The sequence below is a fragment of the Saccopteryx bilineata genome, chromosome 7 (genome assembly GCF_036850765.1).
Source record: "Saccopteryx bilineata isolate mSacBil1 chromosome 7, mSacBil1_pri_phased_curated, whole genome shotgun sequence".
In the NCBI taxonomy this organism is placed as follows: Eukaryota; Metazoa; Chordata; class Mammalia; order Chiroptera; family Emballonuridae; genus Saccopteryx; species Saccopteryx bilineata.
Genome location: NC_089496.1, coordinates 12,852,469 through 12,868,146, shown reverse-complemented (window position 1 = coordinate 12,868,146; position 15,678 = coordinate 12,852,469). Strand labels below are relative to the sequence as shown.

The 15,678-nt window shown below is 39.0% G+C and overlaps 1 protein-coding gene across 1 annotated transcript in view; it reads left to right on the top strand.

Moving 5' to 3' along the window:
- The window catches only part of RSBN1L (round spermatid basic protein 1 like), a 106,341-nt gene that overhangs the window by 47,744 nt on the left and 42,919 nt on the right, over positions 1-15,678 (top strand). The window contains exon 3 of the mRNA XM_066240556.1: positions 8,005-8,645. Within this exon, the coding sequence (XP_066096653.1) occupies positions 8,005-8,645 (641 nt within the window). The remainder of the gene's footprint in view (positions 1-8,004; positions 8,646-15,678) is intronic.

The following is a 15,678-nucleotide window of genomic DNA, read 5'->3' as shown; positions in this document are numbered from 1 at the left end:
ATGGTTTCAATTAGGGGCTGGTCACATAGGCACACCCTCTCTATAGTGAAAATCAAAATTCCAGATCAGGTGTCCCAAAACTGCAGCCCCCTGAGGCCATTTATCCAGCCCCGCCACACTTCCGGAAGGGGCACCTCTTTCATTGGTAGTCAGTGAGAGGAGCACTGTATGTGGCGGCCCTCCAACTGTCTGAGGGACAGTGAGCTGGCCCCCTGTGTAAAAAGTTTGGGGACCCCTGTTCCAGACTCTCAGAAGGAAAACAAGGGTTGGAAATAAGCCATATTGTTTGCATGAACAGCTTAGGCACAGTGAGCCACTCTTACCAGGGATTGATGGGAACCTCTTCAAAATATAAGTTCTCAGAGCCAATCTTGCAAGCAGGTGTTTCTGAGGATAGCAATCTCAAGCATGTTAAATTATTAACTCTTTTCTGCACGCTTTGCTCACTTTAGTATTTAATTACAGAGTAGTTTGTCATGGAATTTATTTCTTTGATGCTCAGTGTAAGAATCTCTTGAGTAAAGAACCTCGCTGGGTAACTTAGCTGGTTAAGAGTGTCATCCCAATATGCTGGAGTTGTGAGTTCAATCCCTGGTTGGGCACATATAAGAAGCAACCAATGATTGCCCAAATAAGTGGAGTAACAAATCAATGCATCTCTCTGTCTCCCTTTTTCTCTCTTTCTCAGATAAATTTTAAGAAATTAAAAGTTTCTTCACTGATTTCTTTTTTTTTAAATAAATTTTTATTAATTTTCTTTTTTTTTTTTTTCCTTTTTTTTTTTTTTGTACTTTTCTGAAGCTGGAAACGGGGAGAGACAGTCAGACAGACTCCCGCATGCGCCCGACCGGGATCCACCCGGCACGCCCACCAGGGGGCGATGCCCTGCCCCTCCGGGGCGTCGCTCTGTTGCGACCAGAGCCTCTCCAGTGCCTGGGGCAGAGGCCAAGGAGCCATCCCCAGCTCCCAGGCCATCCTTGCTCCAATGGAGCCTTGGCTGCAGGAGGGGAAGAGAGAGACAGAGAGGAAGGAGAGGGAGAAGGGTGGAGAAGCAGATGGGCGCTTCTCCTGTGTGCCCTGGCCGGGAATTGAACCCGGGACTTCTGCACGCCAGGCCGACGCTCTACCACTGAGCCAACCGGCCAGGGCCTTAATTTTTATTAATTTTAATAAGGTGACATCAATAAATCAGGGTACATATATTCAAAGAAAACATGTCCAGGTTTATCTTGTCATTCAATTCTGTTGCATACCCATCACCCAAAGTCAGATTGTCCTCCGTCACCTTCTATCTGGTTTTCTTTGTGCCTCTCCCCCCTTCCCCTCACCCTCCTTCCCTCCCCCCGCCCCCTGTAACCACCACTCTCTTGTCCATGTCTCTTAGTCTCGTTTTTATGTCCCACCAATGTATGGAATCCTGCAGTTCTTGTTTTTTTCTGATTTACTTATTTCACTCCATATAATGTTATCAAGATCCCACCATTTTGTTGTAAGTGATCTGATGTCATCATTTCTTATGGCTGAATAGTATACCATGGTGTATATGTGCCACATCTTCTTTATCCAGTCTTCTGTTTTGTTTTTTTTATAGTGATTAAAGCCTTTAAGCAAACTCTTGGCCAATACAGCAAGAATCCATAAAAGAGTAGTGTCCTTAACATGTTCCCCAAGTCCAAGTTGGCCCCAACACCATGCCAAATCCCTGAAAAATGCAACCCAACCCCAGTTCAGTCTGTTAGGAGCTGTAACTAGGAGCAGGAGTCCAGGACAAGTCCACCTCCAGGAAAAGTCCGCATGGCACTGGTATTGTCACAATTCTATACTTTGCAGCTCACGTCCAAGTCCCAATGACCACTGCTTCTAGCTGGTAATGATTCAGGTAGACTGGAAAAGCCATCTGCAGCATGTGTGGAGATGGAGCTTCTGTTCTCTGCCTGGAGAGATGAGACCGGGTTGCTTTTCCCTGGAACTCTGCGACTGTGGCTTGGTAAAGAGAACCTTGGGATACATTAAGTTCCCACCACGTGAGTCTCTCTCTTGGCTGCCGTTCACTCCGGGGAGCTGGGCAGCCCTCTCCGCATTTCCGCGTTTCTGCTTTTCCTACCAGTCTCGATGTGGCTTCTTCAGTGTTCCTTCATTGAAGAGTCCTCTTAGTTTAGTCCAAAGTTAGTTTTTCCAGATGATAGTTCTTAAAATTATTCTGTAATCCACTTTAGTTCTGGGAGGTGGTTGTTGGTACGTCTGCCTCTTCAGCACCATCTGTCTTCCCTCAGCCTCTTCTTGATGCCCATTGATTTCTTATTGGTTTGCATTTTTTAGTTTCTGACTATTACACTACCTTTTTCATCCATCTTCAGTAGACTGTTGTGCCTATTTTATTTCTTTCTTTTTTTTTTTTTGTATTTTTCTGAAGCTGGAAACGGGGAGAGACAGACAGACTCCCGCATGCGCCCGACCTGGATCCACCCGGCACGCCCACCAAGGGGCAACGCTCTGCCCACCAGGGGGCGATGCTCTGCCCCTCCGGGGCGTCGCTTTGTTGCTACCAGAGTTACTCTAGCGCCTGGGGCAGAGGCCAAGGAGCCATCCCCAGCGCCCGGGCCATATTTGCTCCAATGGAGCCTCGGCTGCGGGAGGGGAAGAGAGAGACAGAGAGGAAGGAGAGGGGGAGGGGTGGAGAAGCAGATAAGCGCTTCTCCTGTGTGCCCTGGCCGGGGAATCGAACCCGGGACCTCTGCACGCCAGGCCGACGCTCTACCACTAAGCCGACCGGCCAGGGCTGTGCCTATTTTATTTCAAAGTAACATGTAGTCCAGCGATTGCATATTTTCTACTTTAACTTTTTTTTAAATTTTTTATTTTTTTACGGAGCCAGAGAGTGTGTCAGAGAGAGGAATAGACAGGGACAGACAGACAGGAACGGAGAGAGATGAGAAGCATCAATCATTAGTTTTTCATTGCGCTTGCAACACCTTAGTTGTTCATTGATTGCTTTCTCATGTGCCTTCACCGCGGGCCCTCAGCAGACCGAGTAACCCCTTGCTAGAGCCAGCAACCTTGGGTTCAAGCTGGTGGGCTTTTTGCTCAAACCAAATGAGCCCACGCTCAAGCTGGCGACCTCAGGGCCTCGAACCTGGGTCCTCTGCATCCCAGTCCGAACTCTATCCTCTGCGCCACCGCCTGGTCAGGCTCTACTTTAACGTTTTAAAAAATGCATTAGGCGTATATGTAATAGGATATTAAGCTTATGTTTCATTCAAATGAAATTCTGTTTATTTTGGCAACATATTTAATTTGTGAAATTTCACATGCATTTCCAATTTAGTTACTAATTATACTTAAGTCCTTTAAACTTATTTATTTATTGATTTGAGAGAGAGAGAGAGAAACGTTGAGTTTTCTTCTATTTATTTATGCATTCATTAGTTGATTCTTATATGTGCCCTGACTGGGAATTGAACCTTATACGCAGTCTTGGTGTATCAGGATGATGCTCTAATCAACTGAGCCAGGGCCCTGAACTTTTTTTTTGTATTTTTCTGAAGCTGGAAACGGGAAGAGACAGTCAGACAGACTCCCACATGCGCCCGACCAGGATCCACCCGGCACGCCCACCAGGGGCGAAGCTCTGCCCACCAGGGGGCGGATGCTCTGCCCCTCCTGGGCATCGCTCTGCCGCGACCAGAGCCACTCTAGCGCCTGGGGCAGAGGCCAAGGAGCCATCCCCAGCGCCCGGGCCATCTTTGCTCCAATGGAGCCTTGGCTGCGGGAGGGGAAGAGAGAGACAGAGAGGAAGGGGGGGGGGGTGGAGAAGCAATCCTCCTATGTGCTTCTCCTATGTGCCCTGGCCGGGAATCGAACCCGGGTCCCCCGCACGCCAGGCCTACGCTCTACCGCTGAGCCAACCGGCCAGGGCAAGCCCTGAACTTTTAAAAAGTCTTTTTTAATTGACTGCTGTCTTTTTTTCCTTGACTTATTTGGACTTGGCTTACATGTATAAACCTCTTTTATCTGTCATTTTGATTAACTTCTGTTTTTCTTTTTTCATTATTAATTTTGTTCTGAAGATATTAGTCTTATTTTGATGATTTGATAGTTTATGCCAAGGAAGCAAACATGAATATGTTAATATATTTCTTTAGTAGTTACATATAGACTTTTAAGGTTATTAATTCTTTGCATTTTATGATTTTACAAACCTATGTAATCAATAATGTTGACAGATTTTTATTTTTGCATTTCATGATACCAATTTAGTCTTCAGTGTATACTTAAGAATTTTTAGAAGTGATAGTTTATAATTAACTTTAAACTTCCTCTTTTTAGAATTTCTATCAACTTGAGAGAATTTTTGTGATTTTTGTTTCCAGAGTTAGGATTAAGTGGTACTCATATGGTAGAAAACTTTGACTGAAAAAGAAGGCAAGGGAAAAACCTATAAACCTCAGGTAGTTTGTTGGTAAGGGAAATCTTTTCATTCATAGAGTCATTAAATGTTGATCTGTAGCAATGTTCTAGATGCCACGAGGGACACACAATTAAGGAGAAAAGTATCATTTCACTCTGAATTTATATAAAAGTTATTTGTTTCAGTATAGAATGTTCTAAAGGACATGATATACAGGTATCCTAAGAGTGGAAAAAAAAAATTATGTGATTAAATCACATATATTCATATATGTGCAGTATAGAATAACTTTACATGAATTTAGAGTGATGAGATTTTAGTTCTACCTGCAGAGGTGAAGGAAAGCAAAATGAAGGATATGAGATACAGTTGTTTTTTTTTTTTTTTTAATTTTATTTATTTATTCATTTTAGAGAGGAGAGGGAGAGACAGAGAGAGAGAGAGAGAGAGAGAGAGAGGGGAGAGAAGGGGGGAGGAGCTGGAAGCATCAACTCCCATATGTGCCTTGACCAAGCAAGCCCAGGGTTTCGAACCGGCGACCTCAGCATTTCCAGGTCGACGCTTTATCCACTGCGCTACCACAGGTCAGGCCGAGATACAGTTTTTAAGAATGAGTAAGAAAGAGGTCACCAGTAAGTATTGGACCGGGCAAGTATATTTTAGGGAGAGGAAGTGCCTCTGTCACTAGTAGAAAGATAAGGTAGAACTAAATATGTCTTACAAGAAATTGTAAGTAGTGCAGATTGACCAGAACATGAGGTGTACTTGAGGGTATTTTCTTCCAGAGGGGTGAGGTTATTTTTTATTTGGTAGGCATTGAGAACTGTTGAAAACAGTTGAGTCAAGGGATGAATATGATCAAAACAATATATAAAACTTAAGTATTAATATGGCTCAAGCATTCAGGATGAGAGACAGTCATGAGGCAGTCAGACTAAAAATTAAAGCAGTAAGTAGTATTAAGGAAGTCAAAAGTAATCAAGAATGAGCTGGATAATTCTGTCAAACCTTGGAAAGATCAGGAAGAATAATTTGAGAGAATATAATTGACATTTGAACATTCTAGGAAAGAAATTTGAGTAGATTGGAAGCATACCCAATTGAAGGGATAACAGTGGTGAGGTAGATTTACTGGGCATAGACTATTCTTAAGATTTTGGTATTAAAAGAGAAGAGAAATATTGAGCAAGTGTTTTTTGAGTTGATGGGAGTGACTTATTTTTGGAAAGTAGGCAGGACATCTTACTCGCTGGAGACAAAAGGAAATAAAAGAGATAGAAAAATTTAGATAATAAAGACTGTTGGGAAGATTAAATTCAGGCAGGTTATCTATAAAACTGAAATAACAGGTGAAAGCAGTAAATGCCCTTTTTTTTCAACAGCTCGATGGCTTTTTCATAATAGGAAACCTAATTTCTTGTGAGAATATTTACTTTTTTTTATTTTTCTCATTGTATAGAAATGTACTATGATAATATTAAGTGTTTATATACTTAGATTCTATAGGTGTAAAGTCTCTGTGGATTATCTTTTTATTCTTTAGAGTTCTAAATTTCTGAGCCCTGAGTGTATTTGCCTTTGGTTACAAAACTCGTTAGTATATAAACTTAAAATGCCCATGTCTTCTTTTTTTCTTTTTAATATTTTAATTTATCTCTTTATTGTTAAATGGGTATCATTTGTGCTTTAGATATTAGAAATTATTCTAGCTTTGTCATTTCTCTTTATGGTATCTTATGGGGTCTTCACTGGGAACTTTGTAAACTCTAGTGGCCCTCAAACAGCCCATTTTAGATGCAAACAGTTTTCTGAGGAAATACGGTAAAAAGCAAATATTTTTCTTTTAGGATTTATAAATCTTGATACCTACTTGCAAATTTTAAGAACTTAGATAAAGTAAATAGGAGGAGCTATATATGTATATAGTCTGTGGTGGGATTCAGTCAGTTCGCATTGGTTTGGCAGAACCAATACCTAATTTTTTTGTTGAGTTCAGCAAACCTGTTGTTAAAAAGGCTCTTGTCATCAGGGTTCTCTCTAAGGTGGGCTCCAGGGCAGCTGCCCAATGTGGAAATCACAAATTTCTTATTGATTTTTTTTTTTTTTTTGTATTTTTCTGAAGCTGGAAACGGGGAGAGACAGTCAGACAGACTCCCGCATGCGCCCGACCGGGATCCACCCGGCAAGCCCACCAGGGGGCGATGCTCTGCCCACCAGGGGGCGATGCTCTGCCCCTCCGGGGTGTCGCTCTGCCGCGACCAGAGCCACTTTAGCGCCTGGGGCAGAGGCCAAGGAGTCATCCCCAGCGCCAGGGCCATCTTTGCTCCAGTGGAGCCTCGCTGCGGGAGGGGAAGAGAGAGACAGAGAGGAAGGAGAAGAGGAAGGGTGGAGAAGCAGATGGGCGCTTCTCCTGTGTGCCCTGGCCGGGAATCGAACCCGGGACTTCTGCACGCCAGGCCGACGCTCTACCACTGAGCCAACTGGCCAGGGCCGTTCTGTTTTTTTTTTTTGCATTTCTCTGAAGCTGGAAACAGGGAGAGACAGTCCGATAGGCTCCCACATGCGCCCGACCGGGATCCACCCGGCACGCCCACCATGGGGCGACGCTCTGCCCACCAGGGGGCGATGCTCTGCCCATCCTGGGCGTCGCCATGTTGCGACCAGAGCCACTCTAGCGCCTGAGGCAGAGGCCACAGAGCCATCCCCAGCGCCCGGGCCATCTTTGCTCCAATGGAGCCTTGGCTGCAGGAAGGGGAAGAGAGAGACAGAGAGGAAAGTGCGGCGGAGGGGTGGAGAAGCAAATGGGTGCTTCTCCTTTGTGCCCTGGCCGGGAATCGAACCCGGGTCCTCCGCACGCTAGGCCGACGCTATACCACTGAGCCAACCGGCCAGGGCCGTTCTTACTGTTTTTTAACGTTTGTCTGCACAACAGCATATTCTGAGCGCCCTTAGTAATGTTCATTCCGACAGTAGATGAAAAAAATTGCAAGTAAGGACACCAATCAAGAAGCAATATGGAAGTATCTTAAATAACAATTTTATTGTTTTTTGTCAGGTATTATTTTTTATTAATATTTTAAAACTTATAATCTAGTTTTGTGTACCTCTTATTATCTTATTTAAATATTGAATGCATGAAATCATAAACTGCCTTCCAGTATATCATTTTTTTATAATTAAAATGGTCATTAGGGCAGAGAACCAGTTGTTAAATAATTTGAATCCCACTACTGTATATAGCATATATACATCATCATCTATATCCTTAGGAAACATCTGAAGGGCATTGTTTATATTGATCTTTGGTGAACTTTTCTGACTTTCTACATTTAACATTTAAAACATTCATTTCATTATTTCAAGTAAACACTGATTGTACATCTGCTGCATGTCAGAAAGGTATAACTTTATCTTAAGAGACAAAGTATGAGAGAGAAGCAAAGAGACTGACTAAATTATGATTATCATTACTGTGTAAAATGAGTCCCAAATATAGACTTACTTTTGAGTAATCTTTGCTTATTATAAAATATTCCTAAAGCATGGTTTTTTAAGGAACTAAAATACGGCGTTTCAAAAAAAATTTTTCCCAACAGGTGGGAAGGAGAAACCAAAAACAAATGTAGAAGACTTACAAATTAAAAAGGTAAAGAAGAAAAAGAAAAAGAAACACAAAGAGAATGAGAAACGGAAGCGTCCAAAAATGTATAGCAAATCTATTCAAACCATCTGCTCAGGATTGCTATCTGATGTTGAAGATCAAGAAGCCAAAGGCATCCTAAATGATAACTTAAAGGATTACAGTGGAAAGTATTTGGATACCAAAAGCTATGATTCCAAAATTCCAGAGAACAATGAGTTTCCATTTGTTGCATTAAAGGAACCCCGGGTTCAGAATAACCTCAAAAAGTTGGACACTTTGGAGTTCAGACAGCTCATTCATATTGAGCACCAGCCTAATGGAGGTGCATCAGTTATTCACGCCTACAGTAATGAACTCACTCACCTGTCTCCTGTGGAGATGGAGAGGTTTGCAGAAGAGTTTGTGGGTCTAGTATTCAGTGAAAATGAGAACTCTGCAGCTTTTTATGTAATGGGTATTGTTCATGGGGCAGCTGCTTATTTACCTGACTTTTTAGACTACTTTTCATTTAATTTTCCCAATTCACCAGTGAAAATGGAGATTTTGGGAAAGAAGGATATAGAGACAACGACCATGTCCAATTTTCATGCTCAGGTAAGAGGTTTTTAGTTTTTACTTTTTTTAAAGAAACTTGTCATTATATGTTTTTAGACAAATTTCTGTTCTTTCTGATTTTGCTATAGGTGTGAAATAAAAAGGTAAGAATATAATGAAATGAAATCTTTTGGAAATATTAAGAATAAATTACATTCTTGATGTGAACTTCAGAATTTAAGTTACTTTCTACTTGTTTTTTTCTTAAAGGTAATTAATGAAAAATATTCTGTTGTGTTTTTTTGCAAGGATTTACCTTGGAAATGAAATTAATTTAGCAGTATATTTTCCAGTCCTTACAACAGTTTACTTACCTGAAAATCACTTATCTTCTTGGTTTACATGACAATGCCTTAAAAGTGCTTAGCACTGCATCTATCATATAGTAGATGCTGAATGAATTTTGACTGTTAAATGTATTGTGGAACAAGGGACCATCAGTTAATTGTATGAATATGTGAGAAAATTTGCATGTTAGTACATATATTGAACTAATTTTCATTTCCTACCCTCTCTAAGGTGAATATATATTATCTTAGAAAGTCTTGGCAGAATCGAGTCTGTTGACTCTTGAGAGTGAATGTGGGCCCATTTAAAAGGCTGGTGCCGTTTTCTCCCACACTCAGATCAGGGACTGCTTAGGCCAGGAAAGCAGCCAATTCTCACATTTATTGGTGCTAAAATGTCTGGTTTTCTAAATAATAATTGACATCATTTTAGTTTGGAAGGAGGAAAAAAGTAAAGAAAGTCTCAGAGGGATCTTAGTGCTCATCTATGCCAACCTTTCTTAAGTTACAGATAAGCAAACAAACATAAATACATGTAACGTACTGTTTTAAGGTTGGCAGCAGTGCCAGGAATAGATAAAAATCTCTTTAATTTTCATCCAGCACTCTTTTCTTTATTCTGAGTATATATATTCTTACTCATTTAATTTTTTTGATTCATTTTCAAGTTACAGTCTCCACCTTTGGTGACTGGATGTCCAGTCACTTCCACACAAACCAAGCACATCGCCCTCACAGTGTATATTTGGTATATATTCTGTAGTACACTATAGTCTGGAAAATACAGTAATATTTAAAGTTTTAATAATTATGTATGTGGGAATTATTCACTAATATGTTTGAGAATCAGAATTTAAATGTTTTTCAGAGCCCTGGCATTTTATAGAATTTCAGAATGACCAGTAACTTGAGATGATATTTGAGTTCAGTGGTTAAACCAGACTGGAATCTAGTAATAAATAGTGTCTACTATTTATTGAGTACTGACTGTGTCAAGAACTGCTCTAAACACTTTATATGTAATAGCTCATTACAATCTAATTTTAACAATAGGAAGCAGGTACAGTGAGAGAAGAAATAACTTGTGCAAAGTCCTTCAGTACAGATCATTTGTTTGTCATTTATTACATGTCTGCTAAGGTTTTGTCAGGTTTTATACTATGCCTCTTGACTTCCAATCCCATTTGTTTCCACTATAATACAAACGTTTTCACTGTCATACTATGCAAGTTTATTTGTCATCTGTTAAATGTTATAATTTTTACATTTGCTTTTCAAATTTTCTTTTAAGGTTAGGAATTATTAATTTTTTATTAAATGATAAAAACTTTCATCTTATGTAGTAAGTGCAGCATGAAAACCATGCTTTCGTTGCTAAATAAAACAACATGATAGGACTTGTTGATTGTGTCAGTGTGTGGCTAGGTGTGGGTCTCAAGTCCTTGAGAGAGCTGCCTAACATGGTAACATGGTTGCCATCACCTACCTATTCAGGGTACTTGGCTAATACATATGACAGAGGAAACTCTAGGCAGATTCCTCTTCTTCATTACTAGCTGTGGCTCTGGCTCGTATCTATGTGATCTATCAGCTGCAAGGACTGCTTTTACCTCTTTTGCTTTAGACTTAATGGTAGAAAGGTCCATGTGCCTTTATCCCAAGACCCAATAGATCTAATCATTCCTGTGGTGTAGGGAAGAATATCTAGTGTAAAGCTGCCCTGAACTATTCATTTGATATTTCCTCCACACTGGATTCTTGGTTTGTCTGATTTTTTAAGAGTTTAAGTATAAAATACTGCTATAGTGTGGATGAATCTTGAAAACATTAAGTGAAAGAAGCCAATCCCAAAAAGACATATGTTATATGATACCATCTATATGAAATATCCACAATCAGTAAATTAGTAACAAAGCAGACTGGTGGTTACCAGAGGCTAGAGGAAGAGGGGACATGGGGAGTAACTGCTTAATGGGTATAGGTTTTCTTTTTGAGATTTTTTTTTTGAGGTAACTCACATAACAGTTTTAGGTTGCAATATAATGATATATATATATATATATTGCAAAATGATTACTACAAAGTTTAGTTAATATCACTATTTGTATAGTTGCAGAATATTTTCTTGTGATGAAAATTTTTAATCTCCACACTTTTAGCAACTTTCAAATTTACAATATAGTGTTGTTAACTGTAGTCATGACATGCTGAACATTACATCCCTGTGACTGACTTATTTAGTAAGACGTTTGTACCCTTTGACCACCTTTACCCTTATACTCCTCCACTTCTGACAACCACCACTTTGTTCTCTCTATCTGTAAGTTTAGGTGTATGTATGTTTTAAGACTCTCTATATAAGGGAGGTCATACAGTATTTCCCTTTCTCTGACTTATTTCACATAGCATAATGCCCTCTAGGTTCATGCATGTTGTTGCAAATGGCAGAATTTCTTTTTTATGGCTGAATTATATTTCTCTGTATGTATTTGTGTATGTGTGTGTGTGTGTGTGTTTATCCATCTTTTTTTTTTTTTAATAAATTTTTATTAATGGTAATGGGATGACATTAATAAATCAGGGTACATATATTCAAAGAAAACATGTCTAGGTTATTTTGTCATCAAATTATGTTGCAAACCCCTCGCCCAAAGTCAGATTGTCCTCCGTCACCCTCTATCTAGTTCTCTGTGCCCCTCCCCCTCCCCCTAACTCTCTCCCTCCCTCCCTCCCATGTCCTCCCTCCCCCCCCACCCATGGTAACCACCACACTCTTGTCCATGTCTCTTAGTCTCATTTTTATGTTCCACCAATGTATGGAATCATGTAGTTCTTGTTTTTTTCTGATTTGCTTATTTCACTCCTTATAATGTTATCAAGATCCCACCATTTTGCTGTAAATGATCTGATGTCATCATTTCTTATGGCTGAGTAGTATTCCATAGTGTATATGTGCCACATCTTCTTTATCCAGTCTTCTATTGAAGGGCTTTTTGGTTGTTTCCATGTCTTGGCCACTGTGAACAGTGCTGCAATGAACATGGGGCTACATGTGTCTTTACGTATCAATGTTTCTGAGGTTTTGGGGTATATACCCAGTAGAGGGATTGCTGGGTCATAAGGTAGTTCTATTTGCAGTTTTTTGAGGAACCACCATACTTTCCTCCATAATGGTTGTACTACTTTACAGTCCCACCAACAGTGAATGAGGGTTCCTTTTTCTCCACAGCCTCTCGAACATTTGCTATTACCCGTCTTGTTGATAATAGCTAATCTAACAGGAGTGAGGTGGTATCTCATTGTAGTTTTGATTTGCATTTCTCTAATAACTAATGAAGCTGAGCATCTTTTCATATATCTGTTGGCCATTTGTATCTCTTCCTGGGAGAAGTGTCTGTTCATGTCCTCTTCCCATTTTTTAATTGGATTGTTTGTTTGTTTGTTGTTGAGTTTTATGAGTTCTTTGTAAATTTTGGATATTAGGCCCTTATCTGAGCTGTCGTTTGAAAATATCAGTTCCCATATAGTTGGCTGTCTGTTTATTTTGATATCAGTTTCTCTTGCTGAGCAAAAACTTTTAATTCTGATGTAGTCTCATTCATTTATCTTTGCCTTCACTTCTCTTGCCATTGGAGTCAAGTTCATAAAATGTTCTTTAAAACCCAGGTCCATGATTTTAGTACCTATGTCTTCTTCTATGTACTTTATTGTTTCAGGTCTTATATTTAGGTCTTTGATCCATTTTGAATTAATTTTGAGTAGAATAGGAACCAAGTCTTCTTTGAATGTTTGATAGAATTCACTAGTATAACCGTCTGGGCCTGGACTTTTATTTTTGGGGAGATTTTTAATAGTTTTTTCTATTTCCTCCCTGCTGATTGGTCTGTTTAGGCTTTCTGCTTCTTCATGACTCAGTCTAGGAAGGTTGTATTGATCTAGGAATTTATCCATTTCTTCTAGATTGTTGTATTTGGTGGCATATAATTTTTCATAGTATTCTACAATAATTCTTTGTATTTTTATGATGTCTGTGGTGATCTCTCCTCTTTCATTTTGGATTTTATTTATTTGAGTCCTGTGTCTTTTTTCCTTGGTGAGTCTTGCCAAGGGTTTGTCAATTTTGTTGATCTTTTCAAAGAACCAGCTCCTTGTTTTATTGATTTTTTCTATAGTTTTTCTGTTCTCTATTTCATTTATTTCTGCTCTGATTTTTATTATCTCCTTTCTTCGGCTGGTTTTGGGTTGTCTTTGTTCTTCTTTTTCTAGTTCCTTAAGGTGTGAAGTTAAGTGGTTTACTTCGGCTCTCTCTTGTTTGTTCATATAGGCCTGAAGTGATATGAACTTTCCTCTTATTACTGCTTTTGCTGCATCCCAGAGATTCTGATATGTCGTATTTTCATTTTCATTTGTCTGTATATATCTTTTGATTTCTGCGCTTATTTCTTCTTTGACCCATTCATTTTTTAGAAGTATGTTGTTTAGTTTCCACATTTTTGTGGGTTTTTCCCCCTCTTTTTTGCAGTTGAATTCTAGTTTCAAGGCTTTATGATCAGAAAATATGCTTGGTACAATTTCAATTTTTCTAAATTTGCTGCTGTTGTCTTTGTGGCCCAACATATGGTCAATTCTTGAGAATGTTCCATGTACACTAGAGAAAAATGTATACTCTGTCGCTTTGGGATGAAGTATCCTGTAGATGTCTATCATATCCAGGTGTTCTAGTATTTCGTTTAAGGCCACTATATCTTTATTGATTCTCTGTTTGGATGACCGATCTAGAGCCGTCAGCGGTGTATTGAGGTCTCCAAGTATGATTGTATTTTTGTTAGTTTTTGTTTTAAGGTCAATAAGTAGCTGTCTTATATATTTTGGTGCTCCTTGGTTTGGTGCATATATATTAAGGATTGTTATGTCTTCTTGATTCAGCTTCCCCTTAATCATTATGAAATGACAATTTTTGTCTCTGAGTACTTTTTCTGTCTTGTAGTCAGCATTATTAGATATGAGTATTGCTACACCTGCTTTTTTTTGGGTGTTGTTTGCTTGGAGTATTGTTTTCCAGCCTTTCACTTTGAATTTGTTTTTATCCTTGTTGCTTAGATGTGTTTCTTGTAGGCAGCATATAGTTGGATTTTCTTTTTTAATCCATTCTGCTACTCTGTGTCTTTTTATTGGTAAGTTTAATCCATTTACATTTAGTGTAATTATTGACACTTGTGGGTTCCCTACTGCCATTTTATAAATTGCTTTCTGTTAGTTTTGTATCTAGTTTTATTCTTCTCTTTTGTTTTTCTATCATTTGTTTTTGTTTGTTTGTGTTCCATACTTCTTTCCTCTGTTGCTACCTTTTTTAAGTCAAGTGTTTTTGTGGTGGTTTTTTTAAGGGTGGTTACCATTAAGTAATGAAAAGGGTACCTACCATATTCATTGTAGTACCCTATCTTATAAGTATTTCTGCACTTCATCATCCTTTGCTACTGTTAATCTCCATCCTCTCCCCCCTTTTTTTCCTTTGTTGTCACAGTTTAAGTTTGGTTTTATTGTGTTCTTGGTGGAGCTGTTACTTGTGGTGTTGTTTTCTTTTGTTCTTTGAATCTGGTTGGAAAACCCCCTTTAGTATTTCCTGGAGTGGGGGCTTTCTGTTGATAAATTCTCTCATCTTTTCTGTATTTGTGAATGTTTTTATATCTCCTTCATACTTGAAGGATAGCTTTGATGGGTATAGTATTCTTGGCTGAAAGTTCCTCTCTTTCAGGGCTTTAAATATTGGGGTCCACTCTCTTCTAGCTTGTAGAGTTTCTGCTGAGAAATCTGATGATAATCTAATAGGCCTTCCTTTATATGTTGTACTCTTCTTTTCCCTGGCTGCCTTGAGAATTTTTTCTTTGTCATTGGTTTGTGTCATCTTTATTATGATGTGCCTTGGAGTGGGTTTGTTGGGGTTAAGAAAACTTGGTGTTCTGTTTGCTTCTTGAATTTGAGGCTTTAGTTCCTTCCACAGGCTTGGGAAGTTCTCGTCTATTATTTGTTTGAGTATAGTCTCCATTCCATTTTCTTTCTCTTCTCCCTCTGATATACCTATTATTCTTATGTTATTCTTTCTGATGGAGTCAGACAATTCCTGTAGGGCTTTCTCATTTTTTATTATTTTTGAGTCTCTTTCTTCTTCTCTCTGTTGTGCCTCAAGTTGTTTGTCTTCTATTTCACTAATCCTATCTTCAATCTGGGCTGTTCTGTTAGCTAAGCTTGTTACCTCGTTTTTCAGCTCGTGAATTGAGTTTTTCATTTCTGTTTGATTTGTTTTTATAGTTTCAATTTCCTTGGTAATATATTCTTTGTGTTCATTGAGTTGTTTTCTGATCTCCCTATATTGCCTTTCTGTGTTTTCTTGTATATCTCTGAGTATTTTTAAGATTTCTATTTTAAATTCTCTGTCATTTAGCTCCAAGGCTTCCAATATGTTAAGTCTTTTCTCCATAGATTTTTCCACATCTATTTGTGTTACCTCTCTTTCTTTTGTATCCATAATATTCGATTTCCTCTTTCTTATCGGCATCTGAGGGTGGTCTTGTTGATAGCACTAATTAGAATTAATAAAGAGTAAAAAGAAAAAAAAAAAAAAGGGTAAAACACCCCACAAAAAAAAACAGTAATAATTTATTATTTCCTCCTTTTTTTCTCTCTTCTCTTTCCCTCCTCTCCCCTCCTCAGGGAAATATCATGCCTATAATGGAGGGCCTGATTTG